The 25,569-nt window shown below is 37.5% G+C and overlaps 1 protein-coding gene across 1 annotated transcript in view; it reads left to right on the top strand.

The window, feature by feature from the left end:
• EPRS1 (glutamyl-prolyl-tRNA synthetase 1) overlaps window positions 1-25,569 on the top strand; it is a 60,927-nt gene that overhangs the window by 3,259 nt on the left and 32,099 nt on the right. Inside the window, exons 2-14 of the mRNA XM_043923130.1 lie at window positions 848-932; window positions 4,128-4,227; window positions 5,070-5,226; window positions 6,529-6,668; window positions 7,934-8,028; window positions 11,855-11,981; window positions 12,701-12,893; window positions 14,327-14,498; window positions 14,896-15,129; window positions 16,024-16,108; window positions 16,525-16,584; window positions 21,335-21,445; window positions 24,586-24,722. Of these exons, the coding sequence (XP_043779065.1) occupies window positions 848-932; window positions 4,128-4,227; window positions 5,070-5,226; window positions 6,529-6,668; window positions 7,934-8,028; window positions 11,855-11,981; window positions 12,701-12,893; window positions 14,327-14,498; window positions 14,896-15,129; window positions 16,024-16,108; window positions 16,525-16,584; window positions 21,335-21,445; window positions 24,586-24,722 (1,696 nt within the window). The remainder of the gene's footprint in view (window positions 1-847; window positions 933-4,127; window positions 4,228-5,069; window positions 5,227-6,528; window positions 6,669-7,933; window positions 8,029-11,854; window positions 11,982-12,700; window positions 12,894-14,326; window positions 14,499-14,895; window positions 15,130-16,023; window positions 16,109-16,524; window positions 16,585-21,334; window positions 21,446-24,585; window positions 24,723-25,569) is intronic.

Here is a 25,569-nt window from a genome sequence, read left to right as displayed (position 1 = left end):
ACTCTAAAACTTAGATTACTTACTTTAGTGGTTAAATTGGCCCTGTTTGCCAGTGGGAGCCCCTCCGAGCTGGCCAGGGGGTCCTTTCGGCATATCTCTTACCATTCTTTGGGTACCTCTTGGTTTCCAGCACAGTGAAATTTTCCAGGTTTGTTTTATACCTTCTCTAGCACAGCCCTGTTCCCGGTGGACCATGGTATTTAGAAACCAGTATCTGGGTGCTAGTTGTCTGTCTTCGATAAATTAAGGACAAAGGATTAATGCATATTTAGTAAACTTTATGATATGTTGAGAGACAGATGACACCGTTCTTAAATTTGAGTTCTGGCCTGCATTAGACCTGCATGTAAAGCTTGACAGCTACATATTTACTCAAGGGCTTTGAGCTAGTTATTTAACCCCTCCGCACCTCAGTTTCCTTGTCTATAAAACAGAGATAAAGGTGCCTACCTCTTAAGGTTACTCCAAAGATTAAAAATGTTAATGAAGGTAAGGCATGTAGTACAGTCCTTGCCACATAGTAACCTCTAATGCTGTCAATAGCTTTTATACAAGGTACTGTTCTAATTTTTTCTTTTCTTCTGAGGGAGGGAAAGGTTCATTTCCATGTCCCCAGCTGGACACTGAGCATTTTCAAAAGCAGTTGGATTATGCCAGGGAATGGTTTCTGGTTTGTTACTTCTCTAAGACCAGAATGCAGTTTGCATCTGCAGACTACCGGGAAAAAAATTTACTCTTCACAGTACTTAACATTGTTTTGTTGACTCATCCTTATTGCTTTATGATTCAGGTTTTAAATACTGCATTGTTTATAAAGAGAGAAGTCTTTTCATCTCATTATTTTTAGGAGCTTTGTTGGCAGTGGAACATGTGAAAGACAACGTCAGCATTTCTGTTGAAGAAGGGAAAGAGAATATTCTTCATGTATCTGAGTAAGTGTATCTTTGCTTTCGGTACTCAGCAGCATTTTTTAAATATTTAGAGTTAAATGTTGTATGCTTGTTTTACTTGGTAACGGGTAGAATATCCCTAAAAAGAAATATACTATTCTTTCTTATTCTAAAAGAATTATATCCAACCAGCACAGCATTGTAAAGCAATTATCCTCCAATTAAATAAATTTCAAAAAAAAATTAATATCCAGAGACTTATATTTGTCAGCAGAGTATCTAATCACATGTATAATCTGTCAGAAAGAAACTGGAAATATACAGAAAGATTTATGTACATGTGTTTTAATTCTTTTGTAATTCTGGTGGAAAATTGGAAGTTTAATGAAGTTAATAATAAGAGGAAATAAATTTGGTAAGTCCACAGCATAGAGTATTAGACATCTGTGAAAAAAGATTATGAAGAATTTCTAATGTGGATATGTTCATAATCTAATGTTAATAAAAAAGAAATAAATGTGAAAGTGCATATCTCCAAAGAAAAAAACTGAAAAGTATACAACACCTTTAAGAGTGTTTCTGAGTTTTGGAGTTGTGGTGTGTTTTTTCCTTTTTACTTCTCTGTGTTTTCAAAATTTTCTATAATGAAGGTATACTGTATATTCTTTTTTTTTTTTTTAAATATTGTATATTCTTGATTAAGATGGATTATTTGCATCTCAGGTATATGGAAGATGGCATGCCCTTGGATTTACCTCTTTCTTTTGGAACTCACTGAAAAAAATTAAAAAGAAAAGGAAGGGAAAAAATTCTTTTGTTTAGCAAAACTGAGGCATAGACACAGCCAGGTTTGATTCTTTTAAGGAATCTTTGCCAGATCGTGGAACTTGAACCAGGTTGTAAGCAGGCTTCAAGGGTGTCCTCAAGCAGGGTGCAGATATGGAAATGGTTTAAATGGTCTGTAATAAACTGACAGAAAGACTTGTATTGGAGAGGAGGCAGCATACAGAAAACACTCACTCACACACCCTGCTCCTCCCCCTGTCCTCCTTCCTCCCATTGTGGTTGCATCAGAATCTTGATTAGATCACTCTGTAGTGTTTACACTATGAGGATCCTGTAAGTTGGAGTCACTGCTGAGCTACATATCATGATTGCTTTTCATGTACAATTTTTACTTTTCCATGGAATAGTTACTTGCTTTGTTTTCTTCTGAAATCTTTCTGATCCCTGTGTTTTCTGTGGGACCTCAGGAAGCTTGTGGGCATCTTCCTTTAGGATCCAGTATTCAGAAATTTCACGATAATATGCTTTAGTCTGAGTCCATTTTTCATCTGTTCTACTGGGTGCTTGGCTACTCCCTCTCATATGGAAACTTAGAAATCCTCTTTTGGGGATTAGAAAATTTTTTCTTTGATAACTTTCTATTTTCTCTTCTTTATGTGTATGTTGGGATTAGTATTCTTATTTTCTTTAAGGATCACCTTCATTTTCCATTTTTTTCCCCCATTTTCCTTCACTTTCTAGAGAGGTCTTCAACCTTATTATCCCATTTTTCTATTGAGTTTTCCTTTTTGCTGTTGCATTTTTCATATCTGAAAGTACTGTTACTTACTATCTAGGTAAAGTATCCTGTTCTTATTTTATGATTACAAACATAATCATATGTTTTTTTCACTGCTCAGAGGAAATTTATGTATTCCACTTTTAAACTTTTCCTTGATTTGTTCACTTTACATCTGTTTATTTTGGTCTCTATCTTTTGAGTTACAGGCTTTCTTTAAATATTTGGTAACTCTTGATGGTTTTCCAAGATTTTGACTGGGAGTTTCAGACTCTAAGTTCTGAACTCCAAGGTGGGCTGGTCATTTGTGAGCTTCACTCTGGGTGATCTGACTGAACAACTGTTCGTTTGAAGGAGCTTCTGGTGTTAGTATCCTTGGTTCTTTTCCTCCTGGGTAGATCAGATTGTCCAGAGAAGACTTCCAGTGTCCTGTTTGGAAGGTGAGGACGGGCTGGGACTAGCATATTTTGGAAGCTGAGGGTGGCACGAAGGCTGAGAATCTCAGCATCCAGTGTACGTTTATTCTCTTGTCACCTCTGTTGCCCAGCTTGCCACCGTGCCACATTGCCCCCAAGTCGAGAGACCCTCTGTTTTCATCTTTAGAGAATAAAGCTCCAGTTTTTGCCAGGACTGGGCAAGAAGAGTAGCCCAGCTGTAGAGAATAGGGGTTGGAGCTATCTGTATTTCTGGCTAATTTTTAAATAGACTTTTAACCAAGCCTCCTCATTTTAGTCCCTGGTTTTATTGATTTGTAAGTCTTTTGAAGATCCTGAAATTTAAATTGGATTGGTTTTCAGCTTTGTCCATTGTCCAGTTAAGATTCAGTTTTTTCAGGCCTGTTAACTCCATCTGCTTTCTAGCTTCTGAAATTTTATTGCTGTTGTCTCTTCTCCCTAGTCTCTCTCTCCCTTTTTTTTTTTTGGGTTTGTCTCTTTTTAAACATTTTACACAACAGTTTTGGTGAGGTTTGATCTGCTGTGTTTACCTGGAATTTGATAAAACTAGCTTCCTTATAACAGCATATCCTTGGCTTTATTGCCTTTATTTATCTTAAATCACTTTATTCTTGATAGCCCAATTATGTTTTTGTATTTTCACCACTGAATAGACATGTAGAAACTAATAGTGAGAAGGATCACACATCCTATAGAGGACTTCCCTGGGTACAATGGACAAGAATCTGCCTGCCAGTGCAGGAGACTCGGGTTCAGTCTCTGGTCTGGGAAGATTCCACATGCTGAGGAGCAGCTAAGCCCATGCTCCACAACTGCTGAGTCTGGATGTGACAAGTATGTGCTCTGCAAGAGAGGCCGCCACGTTGGGAAGACCACACCACAACGAAGAGCAGTCCCTGCTCACAGCAGCTAGAGAAAGTCCGCTCACACCAACGAAGACCCAGTGTAACCAAAAATAGAATAAATGATTAATTAAAAAAGCCCAACAAAACACCATATAGAGAGTGAATTCACTGAAGTGAATTATTGGATTTAGCTGAACATCTCAAAACAAATTAGTGTTTGATAGAATTTAGAACCAACTAAATCTATTTTTTTTCACTATAGTAGAAAATACTTGCTATATATAAGATTTCTATTTTTACACTTTTCACATGTCTCATGACTTACTGGTTTGCTAGAGCCACGGTGATACTTTGTCTCATGCTTATATTCCAGAAATGTGGTGTTCACGGACACAAACTCCATACTTCGCTACTTGGCTAGAATTGCGACTACAGCAGGGCTCTATGGCTCTAACTTGTTGGAACATACTGAGGTAAGGAAGGAACATTTTCTTGGGTGTGTTTTGGTTTGGTTTGGTTTAGGCTTTTGCTCTTTTGGACTGTTACTCTATTTAAGGGTATAGGATAGTAACAGTATTAATCATAGACCTCGTTAGGCATTCTCATCTGACTTTATTTTCAGAAAGAAAGTCTTTGCTCCTAAGTTTCTACCTTCACCCCCATACCAACTGTCCTTTTGGGTCATTTAGTTCTCTCTTCCTCTTCCTGGAGTCCTAGAATTTCATAGCTGGATGTGACTGCATAGGTTATCTTATGCAGCTTTCTTACTTTACAAATGGGGCAGCAGGCTTTGAAAAGTTACATGGGCCCAGGGTCATACACATTTTCCTTTTTAAGTATATGCCTTATTTAATTAGCTATAGCAATAGTAGATTATCTTTCAATATGGCACTTGAGATGCCTTTTTTTTCCCTGTTTGCATTCAGCTCTAACTTTCCTGAATCTTATAAAATTCAAAATACAAAGAATAGTTTCCTAGTATTTACTTTTAAATTCTGCAAGTGGATAAATACGTTTGGCTGGGTACCACTTGTTGGGTTCAGTCAGGCTTGTCCTTCCTTGCTGCTTCCAGTTCTCATATTTTCCTTTTTCTTCCCTGAAGTGCCTCTTCACATTCCTGGGGGAAAAAAGAGAAAATATAGAAAAATAGCACAATATGTATTTAAGTGCCAATTTAGATGCCTCCAGACAATCACAATCAAATCCACGTAATGGTAAATTCTTTGATTGAGATAAGATAGGCACGGTTCTCACTGAAGTCGTTTGTTTGCTTGTTTGTTTAAGTCTAAACCCTGGGATGCATTTCTTTTCACAGATTGATCACTGGTTGGAGTTCAGTGCCACAAAATTGTCTTCATGTGATTTGTTTACTTCTGCAGTCAACGAACTCAATCATTGTCTGTCTCTGAGAACATACTTAGTTGGAAACTCCTTGAGCTTAGCAGATTTATGTGTCTGGGCCACCCTAAAAGGTATCAGTAATTCTTCTTGAAGAATTTCTATTTTAATTATTTAATATTTTTCTGGGTCAGGAGTACACATATTTTTGTGTATATGAACATCTGTCTGTCTACCTGGTGGCCGTCACTTAGGATTTTCTGATGGAGGAGTGACCTCCCTGGCTACTTTCTTCCTAGCCAGTCACAAGAATTCCCCATCCTCTGCTCTCCGTGGAGGCTGACCCTGTCTAGCTGCCCGCAGCTCCTCTCTTGCCTGTGGAACTGTCCTTGCTCCTCATCGTTTATGTCAGCATCCCTCCTGCCTCAGCTATTGCTTGACTCCAATTACTTTGTCTCTGGTTGCTCAGTATGTGGGTGAGGAGGGTGAGCTGGAGTTGTCTCTCTGAGAGGTCACTTTTTCCATCCTCTATGAGTGGTTTGCAACAGATCAGAATGTGGGGTTGATTGAGAGAAAGAGGGCTTGAATTTTGTTAGTTTATTTAAAAGAAAAAAAAAACCCTGCAACAAATACGCTAGAATGTTTCTCTTTAACGAGTCGGACGTGACTGAGCGACTTCACTTTCATTTTCACTTTTCAAATTTGGGTTATATGAGGATTTTTTTTTGTTAATATTCCCTAAGTTTTATTGACTGTGCCATGTTACTTGTGGGATCTCAGTTCCCCGACCAAGGATACTGAACCTGTGCCCTTGGCAGTAAATGTGCAGACTGCCAGGTAACTGCCTCTCTGTACTTTTTTGGTGGCTTAAACTTTTCTCTAAATTAAACTGTTATAATAACAACCAACCTAAAATGAAGGACTTTTTTAGTTACAACTTTTCATCTGTAGGTTTATGACATTTTTATCTACTTTGCTTTTTGAATTAATACTCATAAAAGGAAGGTAGCATCTTATAGAGGTAGCTTTGTGATGCTAAAGAGTTGCATAAACTCCTTCAGTACCATTTTTGATATTACATCTGAAGAAAAGAGCTACTTCTTGATCTTGATTTTTATTTTTTTTCTGTAGTTGATACACTTCAAGCTTTTCTTAATTATGGAATGTAATGTGGCCTAGTGTGTGTGGCGGTGGTGAAGGCAAGATTTAGGATTCATTCTAGGGAATTAAAATGAAAAATATTTTAAATTAATATTTGTGAATTCTTAAAATATGTCAAGTGTTAGAAATCATTGCCATATAGACCCGGATTTTTAAAATTTCTTTATAGAAGCACAGCTTTAAGCCATCTCATTTACTAAAGTTAACCATGACTAGAACTTTGCTTTTGATTTTTCTGATATATTGAGTGCTTTTAAAATTATGTTTGCTAATAGGAAATGCTGCGTGGCGGGAACAGATGGGACAGAACAAAGCTCCAGTTCATGTAAAACGCTGGTTTGGCTTTCTTGAAGCCCAGCAGGCCTTCCAGTCAGTAGGTACCAAGTGGAATGTTTCAGCGACCAAAGCTAAAGTGGTAAGCCTTTAAATTTTTTTTTAAAAGCTGACATCTTGTCTGCCTGAGATCCTAAATCTGAGAAGAAAATTATGTTCATAGTTTTTTCCCCCATCAGTTAAAAAGGATCTTCTTGGAAGAATCTGCTGTTGTTGAATCTTGCCTTGTCTTCACCTGCTTGACTATATTAAGCCTTAATCTTCATAATTATATTTCTACAAGATTGTGATCATCCAATGTGTGTCCCCTAGGAAATCCCTTAGGAAATCCAAAGTCCATGTTACTAAAATCTCACTATTTTATAGCTATACCATCTTTTCTTCCTCGCAGGTCTTCTGTTCTCTGGTTTTTGAACCATTGTGACCATTGAGTCCTGGGCTTCTGTAGAGCCTTTTTGTTGATTCTGTAGGAAGATGTAACATAGAGAACAGTAGAAAAAGGTCTTCTTCTCCAGCTAGAGTTGCTCTGGTTTGATATGTTTTACATACTACGCATGTGTGGTCAAGTTAATTTTTCAAGGTTTTCTGATGCTGTAAAATTTGAAAACTACTATCTGCTTGTATAAAAACACTAGAGTCATGTCAGTTGTTCTGCTAAAAATCCTCACTCTGCTTTCACCACTGTCCACCTCTAATTAGTCAACAAGTTCTGTTATTATTTCTTGTATTTAGAGATTGATTTTCTGTCTCCACTGCTGTTGTTTTTATTGACACCTCATTGCCCCCTGCTTGTTTTAAGACCATAGGCTCATCACTGAACTTCTTCTTTGGTCTCTTTTCTAGCTGAGCCTTTGCAGTGTCCCAGGGACCGTTTTAGAAAATAGAGAGAAGTAGCTCCATAGCCCTGAGGATTCCCCACTGCCTAAAACATAAAAGCCAGCATTAGAAGGGCCTTCGTGTTTGGACTTAGTCACCTCTCTAGGGTCTCGCCTGCCCACCCAACATGCGTTCTAACGGCACAGCTCTCCCGCCTTCGAGTCTTAGCTGCGCTGTTACTCCTTCCCTTAGAATGACTTCCCTTGTACACTCTCCATCGGATACACTTCCACTTGTTTTTTTGCGGTCCAGCTTGGTTCATGCCTCCTTTTAAGGATTTTCCTGATGACTTTAAATGCTGTTGGTTGACTTCAACTGATTTTGAGTCTCCAAGTGCAGGGACAATAATCTAGTCAGTTTTTCCTCATAACTGTGCTTGGTGCATAGTGGGTACTGAGTATTTATTCAGTGAATTGATTCTTAAACATGTAACCATGTAACTATTTTTGTTGTTGTTGTTTTGCTTTTCAGGTTCCTGAGAAAAAGCAAGATGTTGGGAAATTTGTTGAGCTTCCAGGTGCTGAGATGGGGAAGGTTACAGTCAGATTTCCTCCAGAGGCTAGTGGGTAAGCAAATATAAGTTACAATTGGATTCATCTAGTAGAAAAGCTTTAAGACAATTACCAAATATTTTATAAATCAGTAGGTTAATATATAGAAGAAAATTAGTAAGATTTTAATTTTCGGAGTTAAAATTCTAAATGTCTTAATAGTTGTTCAATTATTGATACTTAATTTATAAAAATTTGTAGTTTTAGCTTATTAAATCAGTAGGAGAGAGAGCATTTTAATTTCATTCCAGGCAGAGTTTTAATTTTAAGTAGAAAAATATCCGTTAATAGAAAGGGAAGTTATATTTACATTTTGAGATTTTTGGGGGTGTCCTTTAACACGGGTTTGTATTTGTACTCTCAGCATTCCTTTCAGTTATCAGATGTTATGGTAGATTTAAGTTATTTTTTTCCCAAATAAAGCAGGTGGAGTCCTGAAAAGCCCAGTCTTACTCATTTCTTTCTACTATTAGTAGGCAAAACCCTTTTCACTCTTGGCAGTCAGAAAATAATATACGGCTAGCTGGTTGGGGCAAAGGGCTGTTCTGGCTGGAGCCACTGGAGTGGGTCTGCCTGGGTCCTTGCCCAGCACCCCCTATGGCTGAACGGTGTCTGCCTTTGCACATGCGTCAGCCTCTGTGAATCATGCTGGACAAGCTTTATGAAAGAACATTGCCAGTGATGCTAATTTAATAAAACGCCTTTTATTAAAGCAGTTGGGAGTCTCCAATGGCTCAGCAGTTGAAGAATCTGCCTACAGTGCAGGAGACACAGGAGACTCGGATTTGATCCCTGTGTCAGGAAGATCCCCTGGAGAAGGAAATGACAACCCACTCCAGTATTCTTGCCTGGAAAACCCCATGGACAGAGGAGCCTGGTAGGCTACAGTCCAAAGGGTTGCAAAGAGTCGGACACAACTGAGTGACTAAGCGCACACACACAACCGAAGCAGTTAGCCTCAGAAGCTTAGCCCCTGAGAAAGTATTGTGCCATATTTTATAAATCAGATGGGTTTTTTCCCCCACATTTTGTTGAATTTGAGATTTTGCATTCTATAGCCTAATTCTTACCCATCTGTGCTAAATGGAGTATGTAGACAAAAGGAAGTGGCAGATAAGGAAACAGTTCTATTTTAGCTGTTCTTACTGTAGTTCTTCCCAAACTCTTTCATACGTGTCATTAATAGCAAAACCAGTTTCAGAGTTCCACAGTTTCTCTTTGCTGATTTAGGTGGTGAATAAAGGATAAGTCAGAAGGAGATGAAAGGCAAATAATGGTTCTGGAAAATACACAGACTGGATCATTAAATGACTGACTGATGGAGTCAGTCATAAATAGTCCTTATTCTACATTGTTTAATTCCTGCAGACGTCCTGGGTCCCCACCACGCAGTACCCTGCCCTTGTGTTCTTGACGTGAGAAGTCAGGGTTGTCCTGTTGGGTGCTGACTTGAACAGTTTGATGAAAGTTAGTTGTTTAGCCATAGTTACACTATTTGAACATTTCTCCCTTTTGAGCTTTTTAATATTTTCTGTCACTGTCACTTGGAATAGTGAGCTCTGCATTTTGCCATTTACTGTATAAAATACGTTTATTCTGAATTACATCAGCTTCAGAGTCCATGTTCTTGGCTGAATACAGTTTGGGGATTTGGAATACAAGTCAGTGTTCAGGCTTAGAAACATTCAAAATCTTGATTATATCCCCTCATACTGCAAAACAGATTGTCTTTAATTCGTTTTTTCATCTTTTTTTTTTTCCTGTGTCATTCATGAAAGGCCAGAAGGCTTAAATTTTGCCTTTTATTTGTATTCCTATCTAACACATAGATAGATAGCACCTGTTATGTGCAGATACTTAGCAAACACTTTACATGTAGTAACTTATTTAATCATATCAGCCCTGTGAGAGAGGCAGTTATTATCTCCAGTTTTACAAATGGTTTAAGAAACTGATTCATACGAGATTTTAGCAGCTTGCCAAATCCAAACCTACGCTGTCTGACTCTAGAGTCCATATGACTAAAATTATATGCCTATGTCTGTTACGTGGGAAAAGCCCAATATAGCATCAGTACTCACTAAATGCAGCGTGGAACTTATTTTCTTTAGGTCTCAGGTTGTCTGTTGAGCCAGTTAGTTGTCTTATGAATATTTCATAGTCCTGTTTGCTTTTTTGCAGGTTAGAATTGTACACATTTCAGATTCAGAAACAATATCTTTTTTTTTTTTTTTAAATATTTATTCATTTATTTGGCTGCACCAGGTCTTAGTTGTAGCATGTGGGATCTAGTTCCCTGACCAGGAATCGAACCTGGGCCCCCTGCATTGGGAGCTCAGAGTCTTAACCACTGGGCCAGCAGGGAAGTCCCCCAGATTCAGAAACAATATCTTTAAGAAAATAGTTTAATTTCATTACCCCTCTTAAGATTATATGTAATTATTAGTCTTTTTTTTCCTCTTCATAACATGTTATGGGGTGTAACACTTTCAGTGAAAACTGCACAAAGTATTTCTGTTTCATTTTCAGAACTCACGTTCCTTTGTTTTGCTTTTAAATAAACTTTAAATTTTGGAATAATTTTAGATTTATAGAAATATTACAGAAATAGTTTTTAAAAAAAGTTCCCTTGTACCTGTACTGAGTTTCTCTAATGTTAACATCTCTCATTACCTTTGTCAAAATTAATGCACCAATTTTGATATATTGTTAACCTAAACTCCATACTTTGTTGGATTTTATTAGTTTTTCCCTAATGTCCTTTTTCTCTTCTAGGGTCTTATCTGGGCTGCCACTTTTGGTGCTTTATTTTATGCAGAAAGTTTTGAATAATCCTAAATGCATTGCATTGTCCTTGTCTGCATTAACCTATGCATATAAACCCTTTATCATTGAATCATTGATCTAGAATGCTGCATGAGTATCTTTAAAAATGATTGATTTTAGAAATGATATAAAGACATACAAGGAGTTGTACTTTTCCCTCCTCTCTTGACGTCAGTTGAGATCAGAGGTGTGCATGAAATTAGGTGACTTGGAATGGTGCAGTTGTGGCTGCTATTACTGATGAGAAGTATTCTCTAAAGTCATGGTATAGAATGTTGCTATTGCCCACTTGACTGATAGAGGAGGATGTTGATATGTGATATTATTAACCATGCCTCTAATTTGTTTTATTCTATGTGATGGTCAACTGCCCATAGAACAGAATACTGTTTTCATAGATTGTGATCCGTGGAATGTTGGTACTGGATGAAACCTTCGAGATCATTTAGTTAAAATCTTTTTGTTTTGGCTTCTGAGAAAACAGAAGCCTAGAAAAAAGTGAATTGGCTTTCCTGAGGCTTCCTAATTCTCATGTGCTTTTTTATTTAATTATCACAGCAACGGTGGCATCCTCAGAGGGGCCTCTGTCTTCTGTGTGGAGAGCAGGTGTCCAGTTTTCAACCGCATCTGGTCTTATTAAAGAGACATACTGCCGGGTAGCGCTGCAGTACTTTTGGAAGCAGTTTTCCTGTAACTCAGTTACCTTTCGTTCCTCAGTAAAAAAGGAAAATGGAGATTAGCCTTAAGGTTTAATGTTTGTAAATAACTTGCTCCTTTGTGACTTTTTACATATGAAGTTGTTTCTTACAGTAATTTACTAAATGTTGTAGTTTTTTTTTTTTCCCTTCCTCAGGGTCAGATTTTCTATTACAGTATTTCTTGTTAGCAACTAACATAAGACTGGAATACCAACTAGAAGGATTTTTGTTTAGTTCTCATCTCCTCGAAAAGGTTAAGTTTAAGAATTTAGCTAAAACATGTTAATGAGTTTCTTTGTAAAATGTTTTTGTTTTAGTTACTTACACATTGGGCATGCAAAAGCTGCTCTTCTGAACCAGCACTACCAGGTTAACTTTAAAGGGAAACTGATCATGAGATTTGATGACACAAATCCTGAAAAAGAAAAGGAAGATTTTGAGAAGGTAATTAAAGGTGTAGTGATGACCCTTTGTCAGTAAAGTTAATTAAAATTAGAGGGTGACCTGATAGCTTCATGGTGTGAAAATAAATTTTGTTCTCATAACTTCTTTTTTTGCTCTTCTGTTAAAATATATATTTGTCTGAGGTTTAAACCAAGAATTATTCAGTTCCCATATGAATAAACTTCAAACTTCAATTTACCTTTTTTCTCTTCAACTGTTATAAAATTTAATTAAGTGCTACATTTTCTTACAAGTATCACTTTCTTAAATGAATTGGTTTCTAGAGTCAGGTTTCCTTTTTGTCATATAGTTTTATAAATGAAGCAAGCACTAAGTAGGTATTGGAAAATGTGATGGTTTCCTAGCCTCTTATATCGTCTATTTAGAAGCACTGTATTATATTCAAAGAGAGGGCGAATAATTGTCAACACTGCCAATAATAATCAGCTTTTCCAGAATAAATGGAAAGCACCATGAGATCAGCTTTCTCAGCTGAGAACTTGGAGGCTAGTATAACGAATTTCTCTCTCCCTCTCTCTCTCTCTTTTTTTTTTTCTTTTTCTTTTCTGGTCTAATATCATACAACTTCCACAACCATTTTCAGGCTCTGTAAGACTGATGGTGTATTATTACATTTGTCCAAATGCAGTATCAAGGATTGAAAATACACAAGAAAATAACAAAAGATAAACTGATGATTATTTTGGATTCTACTGCAGGTTATATTGGAGGATGTTGCAATGTTGCATATCAAACCAGATCAATTTACTTACACCTCGGATCATTTTGAAACTATAATGAAATATGCAGAGAAGCTAATTCAGGAAGGGAAGGCTTATGTCGATGATACTCCTGCTGAGCAGATGAAAGCAGAGCGTGAGCAAAGGATAGAATCCAAACATAGGAAAAACTGTAAGGCTTATTTAGTGTTCTTTATTTTAATTGATATTCTTCTTGTATTCCGCTTCATCAGTACAAAATTTTTTTTTCTAATGAAAGATTTTGAAACACATTTGGGAATATGTTTCATACATTAATTCATCTCTTAGAAATCTTTTCCCTTTCTCTGCCATCTTTAGATTGTTACTTAGTTGCATCACAAGTGCATGTGAAGTGTGTGTGGTCTCAGGGTCTCGCTTGTTACCTGTAGTCTCTTTTTTTTTGTAGTCTTTTGCATTGCTGCTCAGTCCATGTGAATGATTTCTTCTGCAACTTTTTGTGGTTCTCTCAATTTAAATATTTAGTCTTTCTAATTAGAATGTTTGATGGTAATGTTAGCCATTCCCAAATCTTCCTGTCAGCCTGTAAGTGTGAAGAGTCTATGTAAGCTTCATGCTACCCTGTGTCTGAAATACCACTTGACAAAAAAAGTTTGTTATTACTTATTCCTGAGCTTCTGAGTCTGGGTATTTTTATTGTGTAATTATGTTGCAGAACATCTTGAGTGTTACATTTAGGAAGTATAGTAGTAAACTCAAATTGTTACAGAAGTCTGTCTTTCTCTCCCGCCTCCCCATTTTACATTTCTTTACATTTTCAAAAATAAGTAGCAACTGGACTTTTAGACCTAACTTGATTCTTTGAGCGCTGATAATGCGTCCCCTGTATCTTCAGTAGTTTCCACAAAAGAATCATTGTTTAACAGTTCTTTCTTACTCATGTGAGGCACATGAGTCCTAATATAGATAAGACTGTAGTCACTGGGGATATGTAGAGATTTTTTCCCCCCTAGGATAAACTTCTGTCACTCTCTGTTTTCTGTCATCTCTTTTTTTTTTCCGAATCTTAGAGTAGCCTGTTTTCCAGTGGAATGGCCAAAGGTGCTTTTGGGAAGCCCACTAGCTCAGGCTCTTGGCCCAAATTGTGTTCTTTAGATGGACATGGGCTGCAGCACCAGCACCTGGTCTGGGTCAGACTAGTGTGTCCGCTGGGCATGAGGTGGCAAAGGAATAGAATGCTTCTGCTTCAAACATCCAGTGTTCAATTTGAGGAGGGGCTGGCCAGCTGTGCCATGATGGGGACGTGGGAGAACTGGATAAGAGAAACCTTCAGGTGTCAGCCATCCACTCTTACCCTTCACCAGTACTATATTAGTGGAATGTGTTGGCTTCTGAAATAGAGCGTATTCATGTGTTTTGTGGGACTTCTTTACTAAAAAAAAAAAAAAAAATGTTTTCACTTGGTCAGATACTGGAACCATTAAGTACTTTTAAACTAGTGGGGTGTGCTTATAAAATCAGAATGTGAAAATTTTGTATCAAATTAGAAGACTGTTAAAATAATTTATTTTCAACCAGATTAGTAATGCTAATTAAGTAAACTGTAGTATAACTCTCATTTTATAGCTGTGGAGAAGAATCTGCAAATGTGGGAAGAAATGAAAAAAGGAAGCCAGTTTGGCCAGTCCTGTTGTTTGCGAGCAAAAATTGACATGAGTAGTAACAATGGGTGCATGAGGGACCCGACACTTTATCGCTGCAAGATTCAGCCACACCCGAGAACTGGAAATAAATACAAGTAGGTGTATTGCTTTCATTATGCTCAGTGGCTTCTGTGCTTTTGCTTTGAGGCTCTCTGTAAACACGGAGATGTAATGTAAACATTACGTTCCTTCCATGGTATACATTTGCTATTACAGAAATATGATTATAGAATTCACGGCACCAATATCCAGTTGTTTTTTAAATTGCAAATTAGCTATTTTGTTTGTTTGTTTGAATGTTGAGTAACTGATTCATTGTCCTCAAAGTCTGATAAAAAGTTTTGATGTACTTTGAGTATTATGACTCATAACACCTATTGTTTTAAGAAATTCTTATTTTGTAAAGAATTATGTTTTAGTATTGTTGCTTATAATGTCTAAGATGAAAAGGGTAAAATTCTTTACTGATTTTCAAAAATACTCTTTTTCTAGTGTTTATCCGACATATGATTTTGCCTGCCCCATAGTTGACAGCATTGAAGGTGTTACACATGCCCTGAGAACAACAGAATACCATGACAGAGATGAACAGTTTTATTGGATTATTGAAGCTTTGGGCATAAGAAAACCATTTATTTGGGAATACAGTCGGCTGAATCTCAACAACACAGTACTGTCCAAAAGAAAACTCACGTGGTTTGTCAATGAAGGACTAGTAGATGGATGGTATGTTTGCTGTTACCTAGAATTGAGAGGAAGTAAGGACGTGGTGTGTCACTCATTTTAAACTGCTTGGAGGTTTGGGGAGGATGAATGGGAGGGTTGAAATGGGTATACCTGTTGGGTTTCTGGTCCTTCTCTTTCTTTTATCCAGTTTCTCAGGTACTCTTCCGTTTTGTTTTAATGCTGCAAACATGGAGTGCCCATGTTTGGGACTAGAAAAAGTTTGAAAATCTCTGAATGAAGTCTGTCAGTTGAGTTAACATACTTACAAGCCTAAGAATATTTTTTTAACCCGAATCAGCTAGAATGTGTGTGTTTTTATTAGCATCATGTAATAGTGATACATATTAAGTATATATTGAATAATGTATAATTTTAAATAATTACTCTGGAGCAGAATTTGTTAAAGGGCAAGTTTACCTTGGGCCCCATACAAAGGGTGATATTGCAAACTTACTGAAAATTGCAAATCTCTACAGAATATTAATTAACCAACATGTATATTTTTTACAGCCCAGAAGACTTTATAAATTGCATTTGGACATGAATGCCAAAATAACCATCTCTTATCTGTGTCTCATGGTCATATGTAGAATAGAGACCTTGAATGTTTGCTAAATGAAAAGCAAATAAGAATGTTGTAATGCTTGGGTGTTCTGTATTTGAAGATGTCACCTATGTGTCTTTTTTCAAATGTGCTTTTGCTGTTTCCAGTAGTACCATTTATTTTACTTAGTAATAATTGACTAGTAATTAGTGTTCTGCCTAATTATTATAACCAGCTCTTAGTTCAGATATTTAACAAACTGAACATAATATTCAGAAAGGTATTTTATACTCTCTGCACCTACATGTTGAAAACATCTCCTGGGCTCTTAAAACGTGCCTGTTTCCCAGGGATGACCCCCGGTTTCCTACAGTTCGTGGTGTGCTGAGAAGAGGGATGACGGTGGAAGGGCTGAAACAGTTCATTGCTGCCCAGGTGAGTTAGGGTTTCTTTTCCAGCCTCTCTGTTTGGATTTCCTAAAGGGTTTACTATCCTTTTGGTCTTTATTCCTGTTGTTCTGTTTATTCCTTGCTTGTTCCTTACAATGCAAGAGCAGAGTGTTTTTGAAAAAAATAAAATAAACACCAATAATAGTGGAAAACTGATAATGTCCTAAACTCCTATGCTAAGGTTGGACAGAGGCAGCTGTGGTGTTTCTACCCGGTGAAGTATGTGAGTGTTGACGCTTAACTGTTCAGGGTAACCGGGTTGGTTTGTACACGCTTCAGTTTTATATTCCAGTGGAAGTAAACTTGTAATCATTGATTGGGTTTATTTTCTAGCTTGCTTACCGTAAATATTCTAGTTAATACTTCTTGCCCTTCAAGCCATTTTTTAAATTGTTTTTCCAGGGTTCTTCACGTTCAGTTGTGAACATGGAATGGGACAAAATTTGGGCATTTAACAAAAAGGTACATGTTTTGACTCTTGGTCCTCTTTTTCTCTTGTCTAACTGCTAAATAATAGAATACATGTAGAATTCATTCGTGTGCTCATAGTAGTGAAAACTTTGTGAAGAATATTGTAATTTTGCAGATTTTCAGGAAAATGGAATGTTTTACTTTTTTAAACATGTAACGTGCATTAAGCTTATAAACTATACCAAACAAGTAACAATGATCAAAACGAACAAACTTGGAGTATTAGGGAATGGTAATAGTTTTTTCCTTGAATCTTTTTTGAACACTTTGCATTTCATTTTTCTGCTTTCAAGCTGCGAGCTCTCTGTAAGAAGGTATTACTTAATGCTTTTATTTGCCTTACTTATTTAGCACATAGCTTTTAGCATATTACATGTTATAACTTGAGATGTTATACAGCTTTGAAGCACAATCACATTTATATAAGGGACTTGCTTATACAAACCCACTGAAAATGCATTATTCCTAGTGAAAAAACATGTCCTCTAGTTTTCTTAGTGGCAAAGGGAAGACTTGGCTAACTCTATTCTGTTCCCTTGTGTACTCAGAGGACGTAGTTTTAAAGTTACATGTTTCGTTGAATTATATCAAAGGTTTGTTAATTATAATTCCTGTGTATCATTGAATCTAGCTTTAAGAAAAAAACTGTCTTGAATAAAAGTCAAATGAGGAATACTGCATATTGACATTGTTAATTGGAAGCAGATGCTTAGACACTATAATAAGGCAAATCATTAAAGTGCCATGTTTTAAACTATGGTTTCTGTGATTGTGTTCTGTAAATTCTTTTTTTTTTTTTTTTAATTTGTATTGCTGCTTGATTGTGCTGATGCCTTGCTTCAAAAAATAGATGCTTGTCTCGCATGTGTCTTGAATTTATTTTATTTAGTCTTTTGTGTTTAGTCAGTTTTTGGGTACATAAGGGAATTATTAATTGGTTTCTTCTGTTGCTGCAGTTACTAATAAATACACTCAAAATTAGCAGGCAAAGTTAACATTGGTATTTGTTACATTAATAACCCATGTCCACTTGGGTTCAAATATGAGAAATACATTTCACTACAGGCCAATAATTCTGTAGGGTCTGTTAAGTGAACACCATATTCCCCTATCTTTCCTTCTATTTTCTCTCCTTAGATAAATCACATTCAGCTCTTTCAGACAATTTCTTTTGGTATTGATTGCCCGTATCTCTAAATGATGTGTGTGTTGCTCCTTCTTGATTTTTGTTTGTTTGTTTTAGGCATCACCACAATGGAAGATGAGAATTTAAGTGGTCTGCTTTTTCTCATAACTTGTTGGCTTTCTTGTGGCTAATTGTTTCATTTTGTTTCCCTCATTTATTTCATTTTCTCATCCTGTCTTCGACTCTCCACAAGCTGTCTAAATTTTCTGCCAGAATGTTCACACGCCTCAGGTATTTTTTCACCCTGGAGACTTCTCTGCCAGGGCCTTCGCGGCTGCGCACATCTGACCCAGATGAGAGAACTGCTAACTTTTGAAGCCCCGCCGTCTTCACAGGTCCTTCTTCCTCCTCACCCTGGAAATTCCCTGGGTTTTTGTTCTAAGCTGGGTCACCTGGTTCATGGGTCTTCCTTTTCTTTTGATTGCCTTTTTGCTTTGCTGTACTATATCCTTTGTGGCTCCCTGGGAAGGGGAGCATGGGATGAAGATTGTTGAGACAGTGTACAGGATCAGCTTCTTCACTTGGAAATTTCACAGTGATGTGCCTTGGGCTGGGTCTGTTTTCATTCATATGCATTGGAAGAACATGTGGCTTCCGGAATGAAAACTCATTCTTTCAGTTCCAGGAAATTTTCTTGAAGTCTATTTTTTTTTTTTTTTTTTTCTCTACTGTTTTGTCTGTTTTCTCTCTGAAATGTTTCTTGAGCACATGTTGGGCCTCTTGGACTATTTCTCTAGTTTCTTTTCTCTCTTATTTTCCATTTCATCTTTTGCCTCTCCTTTCTGGTAGTTGTACTCAGCCCTGTCTTATCAGCTTCTGTTGAGGTTTTCATTCATGCTCTCCTATTTCCAAGATTTCTCTTTTGTGCTCTGAATTTTCAGAATAACTACTTCCTGTTCCTATTTCATGGTTGTAATATTATCAAATGGTATTTTTTCCCCATGTAACATCTCTTTTCTCCAGGTTGTTTATTTTGGTTTTTCTTTGATATTAAAGGCATTTCTCAGATATCTGGTGAGCCTTGGTTATCTGCTCATCTTTAACACATTGACTGAGAGAGGGTTTGGAAGCCATAAGAGAAGACTAGGCTTGTCAGCTGTACCTCACTGTAAGCTAGTCTGGTGGGGCCAGTTAGTTGAGAAGTCTCCATTTCAGTAACTTTCTAACTTATCTCTTGGACTAGGCAGTTTTTCCAGAAGAATTTCTTTCAGTTAAGCTGCCAGAAGTGTGAAGGCCTGACTGCCAGGGGTTTGGAGCTGACTGGGGGAAGATTCTGGGGCCTTGATACCGAATATCACACCTTTTCTTAATACTCTGGGCTTAGTGCAGAACCCTCACCTTCAGAGGAAGAGACTCGACTCTTTGGAGTAATTTGAAACCACTGATCCAGAGATTTTGAGAATTGTGTGCAATTTTAGACTGAAAAAGACTTAACATTTTTTTATTTTTTATTTTTGGCTATGTTGTGTGACATACAAGATCTTAGTCTCCCACCCAGGGATGGAACCTGTAGGTCCTGCATTGAGAGCATAGAGTCCAGCATAACCACTGTACTGCCAGGGAAATCCTAAGACTTTAAAATTTGCTAGTCAAGACTTCTCAAACTTGTCTGATCCTAACCATCCTGTGGAATGCTTGTTTAAAAACAGATTTCTAGACTTGACCTCAGACCATTAGAATCATAGTCCTTTGGGGTTAAGTGGCCTAAAAATCTGTGCCAGCAGGCTTCCTTGGTTGCTCAGTGGTAAAGAATCTGCCTGCCGATGCAGGAGACACGGGTTTGATCCCTGGTCTGGGAAGATCCCACACGTGTGGAGAAGCCAAGCCCCTGTGTCACAACTATTGAGGCCCTGCTCTAGAGGCTGAGATCCGCAACCACTGAAGCCTGCATGCCCTAGAGCCTGTGCCCAGCAAGAAGAGAAGCTGCTACAGTGAGAAGCCCATGCACCACAGCTAGAGAGTAGCCCCCGCTTGCTGCAAGTAGAGAAAAAGTCTGTGCGGCAACCAAGACCAGCACAGCTAGTAAATAAATAAATATACACATACATACATGCATACATGCATGCATGCATGCCAGCCAGTGCCCTACCTAAGTGATCGTTGTTAGTCAAGTGTGAGAAACAGTCTTCTGCTCTTTGTCAGTTGAAGGAACTGAACTGCACTGAACTGAAGTGAGTTTTCTCAGGTTGGGTCAGCTAGATTTAACAGCTTTAAAAGGAGAAATTGTATCTTACTGGCTTAAGTACTAAACTGAGTAGTCACAAATTAAATCTGTGATCATTCTAACCCAGTAGATGCTGAAGGAAGGAACCCCTTAACCCACAAGGATAACTTTAAAACCTCAGGGAAGGATAGAATGAAACAGTAAGTTTAGAAGGAGGCTGATGCTGATGTACTGGCATGAAATGTTAATACAAGCAGGTAAGGAGTAGCAATCAAGGTGAAGTTAGATGGCTTTTCAAACTTTTCTTTCTGACCCTCTGCACATGGTTTTTTCTCTAAGTACATCAGAGTTTTACAGAGAAGCAGAAAAGTGCTCTCAAAGCAATCAACAACAGCACAATACCAGCCAAACAATAGCAACAACAAAAAACCCAATATAAACTCAAGCAGAACCAGGTTTAATTAGCCATACCACTATTTCCTGCCTCCTTTTAATGGGAAAAAAGCGACTTTTATTACTTTACCTAGCTATTTGACTCGTCGTGTGCTTCTGTCTACATTTTTCTTGCAAATGCTTTATCTAAGTACTGCTGTTGTGATTGGTCATCATGGATAATTTTAAATTGAATAGGGAAGTGAGAAAAATGCATCAGATCCAGAAGGGGATGCTGCTACTGTTTTGGTGGTAGAGGAAGTTAGAATGTAGTGGTTACCACCATTCATTCATTTCACCTGTAAATACGTATCCATTTCGTGTATGTTCCAGGCCCTTGCTAGGTACTGGGAACACCGCGGTCCCTATATGTGTGTGTGTGTATATATACATATATATATGTGTGTGTGTGTATATATATGTATATAGCATGCAGACCAGGAGAAATATCGCGTTTACTTTTAATCTGTATAATTGCCTTATTATAGTGACCTAATGCAATTTGCTTTTGATGGTGGTGTGTCGCCTAACACTGCTTATAGAAAATATCTCTATTCCTTCACAACAGTCTTCTCTAACAATACAAAATGGAGTATCACATTTACCTGTAGGATTGCTATATCATCCCACAGGATAATTTTGCTTTCCAATACCAGAGTTAAAAAGTTATATTCAAAATTTTTCTTCTCATGTTATGCTTTAACTTTTGGTTTCTTTTCACTTGTCGGTAGTTTTTCTTGGAGAGGAACTCTAAATCCTTCAGGTAGTCTTTGCTTATGATTATTTTTTTTTCCCTACTTGAGAGCTTAAACATTAGATAACAGTTAGCAGGTAAACCAAAAATTAGTAAATGCAGTAACAAAGAATACCAGTTAGTAGTCCTGTGCTATTTCTTATTTTATTGATTAAGTTTTAAAAAAATGTGTGACTGTTTTAACACAAGGATGCCTTTGTTGCAGGTTATTGACCCAGTGGCTCCACGATACGTTGCATTACTGAAGAAAGAGGTGGTCCCAGTGAACGTCCCCGAGGCCCAGGAGGAGATGAAGGAAGTCGCCAAACACCCAAAGGTCTCCCTACAGTTTCACCAGTGATGTCCTGTCTGTTAAAAAAGGAGCAGGATAATCACAGGGAAAATGTGCTGAGGTGGCAATAGTGTGACTTGGGGATAATTTCTATCCAGCATCATTTGTCAGGATTTCACACTGATTTTTAAGTTTTTTTACATTTTTTATTCAGTTTTTAAAGGTTGCTTTCTATTTATGGGCTTCCCTGGTGTCTCAGATGGTAAAAAAAAATCTGCCTACAGTGCAGGAGACCTGAGTTTGATCTTTGGGTTGCAAAGATCCCCTGGAGAAGGGAATGGTTACCCACTCCAGTATTCTTGTCTGGAGAATCCCCATGGACAGAGGAGCCTGATGGGCTATAATCCATAGGGTCGCAAAGAGTCAGACACGACTGAGTGACTAACTTTTTTTGTTTACAGTTACTAGAGAATATTGGCTGTATTCCCCATATTGTACCTCCCTGAGCTTCTCTAACACCTATTAGTTTGTACCTTTCACTCCCTCACCCCTGTGTTGTCCTGTCCTGGACCTGTTTATCTGACTTATTTTGCTTAGCATGATGCCCCTCATGTCCATCCATGTTGCTGCAGATGACAAAATCTTTTCTTTTTTATGACTGAATAGTATTCCTGTGTGTGTGTGTGTGTGTGTGTGCGTGTGCGTGTACATGTACACACCACATTTCTTATCCGTTTATCTGTTGATGGCATTTAAGTTGCTTCCATATCTCTGCAATTGTAAGTAATGCTGCTATGCACATTGGGGTGCGTGTATCTTTTCAAGTTAGTGTTTTGGGTTTTTTTGGATATACCCAGGAGTATTGCTGGGTCATATGGTAGTTCTGTTTAATTTTTTGAGAACCCTCCATACTGTTTTCCACAGGGGCCGTACCAATTCACATTCCCGTCAACAGTGTGCAGAGGTTCTCTTTTTTCCACATATTCGCCAACATTTGCTATCTGTGTTCTTTTTTTGATGATGGCCATTCTCAAAGGTGTAAGGTGATATCTCATTGTGGTTTTGATTTGTATTTCCCTGATGATTAGTGATATTGAGCATCGTTTCATATACCTGTTGGCCATTTGCATTTTCTCTTTGGCACAACATCTGTTTGCTGCTTCTGTCCATTTTTAAATTGGCGTTTTTGTTTTCTTGATGTTGGACTGTATGGGCTGTTTGAGAATTTGACACTAATTGAAAAGTAATTGATTTTGTGGATTTCTCACTGAGGAAGTTTATTCTAGTAGTAGAGTTAATCCTGTCCACAGCACATCACGCAGAACCGTTACACTCAGTCGGTGCCTATTTTTTATTTTGTAGAAATAGCACATTAGCGTATAACAAGAATTTATTTCTTCCTGGAGATGTTACATAATCCTTGCTCTTATCTCTGTGTGAAAGCTGAGATACAGTTTTTATTAACTGGGTTGCTCACTATTACCTTTGCCTTTAAGCCAAAACATTTGACCTAGTAGTATTGAATCACAGCTGTGTCCAGAGTCTATCATACAACCATTGGCTCTGATTTTGAAAATATCCGTGAAGTGAAAATGGTACCTGTTTGTCTACATTGTGACTGTAAACCTTACATACAAGTAGCAGACAGTCTCTCCTAGTTGAGCCATGGTTGTTGTCTCACGTGGTCATGACTGCTCGGTTGATAATCTTGAAGCAAAAATAGATACTTTTGTTCCAGTTTTGTGAGTTGTCTATAAATATCCTTGTTATATAATGAAGCTTATGTCCGTAGACTAACTCAGTCATACACTAATCTACTCATAACTATGTTATGCTCATAGACTAACTCACATACAAGATAATATGCTTCATTGTTGCTGTTTAGTCACTCAGTTGCGTCCAATTCTTTGAGACCTCCTGGACTGTGGCCCGCCAGACTCCTCTGTCCATGGGATTTCCCAGTCAAGAATATTGGAGTGTGTTGCCATTTCCTTCTCCAGGGAATATGCTTCATGGAGAGCTATAAATGTTCTAAGTTGTAGCTTTATGATTGCCTTTCTCTGTATAACATTAGCTTTTAATTTTGAAGACTTTGTTTAATGATATGCCTAATAAGACTTGGGGATTGCATGTCTCTCTGTGTGTGATTGATTGATTTGGCTTTACCTTTGCCTTTTTTATCTGATTGGTTCAACCAGGTGAATGGTGGTTCCTGATAGGTCATATCGCCCACTACAGTTAGCTTAAATGTGGAGCTAACTTAATGTTTTAAAATCAAAATGGTGATAATAAAGCTTTTAAGGGTGCTTGTTTGTTAAATTGATAGTTATAGTCAGATAGCTTAGTTAATAGTTACAGAAGAAGTAGTAATAAAGAATAGGTAATAGTTAAGTAATTGATTAGGAAGCATTGATGAGTGTACCACCCAGTTTGACCTGTGGAATTTTCATTATCATTTTCCTCACAAAATGTTCTATATTTAGCCTATCAGTATTCTGTTCTGAGCCCAGAATAGCATAAGTTGTTACAGCATACTGATATTCCTCAAGGGCATTGGTTCATTCAATGAACAGTTATTAAACACTGGTTATTTAAGATTTATTTGAAGGATCTTCTTATACTTTTTTCTTTTGATTTTGCTCAAACACGAATCTGAAATTTAACCAATGTAGCATTCTTTTTATTCCCCATGTCTCTTTTCTTCATATAATATATACTGAAATGGCAGAAAGTTTATCTTTCTTAACGTGTATACTGCTGTCCTTAAAATTTGTCTCCTAAAATGTGAAACATCTGTTGTTTCCTGCTAGGATGACATCTGTTCCTGTAATGTTCTACAGCCACTGATGAGAAATTACTTTATTTCCCCTTTGCTGCAAAAGCAGTGAGATTTTTGAGTCTAGCCAAGCAGATTCTGGTTGGAGGGACACAGAGAAGTACTGCTTCAGCCCTAAAAACAAAGAATGAGTGTTTTAGGCTGGAAGTAATCTTGGGGCAGACCACCTCATCTGACTCAATTACATTATTGTGCAGGCATCTGCCCCAGGGTCATTTAACTGGGAATCAGATTGATACAGAGGACCTCTGTTTGTGTGAAGAAATAAAATGAATGAATATAAATTTGCATACTGAGTTCAATAGTTGAATGTTTCAACCAACACACTCTCTCTTTTTTTATTAATCAGAATCCTGATGTCGGCTTGAAGCCTGTGTGGTACAGCTCTAAGGTTTTCATCGAAGGTGCTGATGCAGAGACATTGTCAGAGGGTGAGATGGTTACATTTATAAACTGGGGCAACATCAACATTACTAAAATACACAAGTAAGAACTTTTTGTTTGTTTTCAAATAAATATGGGAGAGAAGTGTGTGATGTTTATCGATTTATTGACGATTACCTAATTCAGGCCCATTCATGAAGCTGGCTATCAAATCTCCCCATGCAAAAAAAAAAAAAAAATCTCCCCATGCATAGATGCTGCAAATTCTGGACACATTAAGTTGTTTTCCCCGTATATGTTTCAGTATATTTATAGAGTATCAGGGTACCTTTTGCTTGTGATGTTGGAAATGACTACTGTGCTTAGTCACTCAGTCTTGTCCAGTTCTTTGCAACCCTGTAGACTGTAGCCTGCCAGGCTTCTCTGTCCATGGGGATTCTCCAGGCAAGAATACTGGAGTGGGTTGCCATGCCCTCCTCCAGGGGATCTTACCAACCCAGGGATCAAACCCCAGGTCTCCTGAATTGCAGGCAGATTCTTTACCATCTGAGCCACCAGGGAAGCCTGAAAATGACTACATGTAGATATAGAAAATAGTTCTACTATTTAGGGCCCCCCTTTTATTATCTAATTCTCAGTATACAATTGCATGATAGGAGAGATCCTTGGGACAGAATTTGTATATATAGCATTCTTTATCCTAAAATCTACTTTAAATTTAATTAGCTTGCCAGTTATTATAGTGGGACATAGTATGTTAATATTAATTTAGTAGACTCTGAAATCTCAGTTGTCCCTTCATTACATATATTTCGAGTAATTGCTGAATGTTTTGAAAACAGTATTTTGGCTTTTTTAATGCTTTACTTCAGGTGACTTTAAGATTCATAAACATGTTCATGTTCTTTATTGGATGTTTGTGGGTCTGGCATATACTACTGTCTTGATA

Source organism: Cervus elaphus, chromosome 14 (genome assembly GCF_910594005.1).
Source record: "Cervus elaphus chromosome 14, mCerEla1.1, whole genome shotgun sequence".
In the NCBI taxonomy this organism is placed as follows: Eukaryota; Metazoa; Chordata; class Mammalia; order Artiodactyla; family Cervidae; genus Cervus; species Cervus elaphus.
This window is presented reverse-complemented; position numbering and strand designations above follow the sequence as displayed.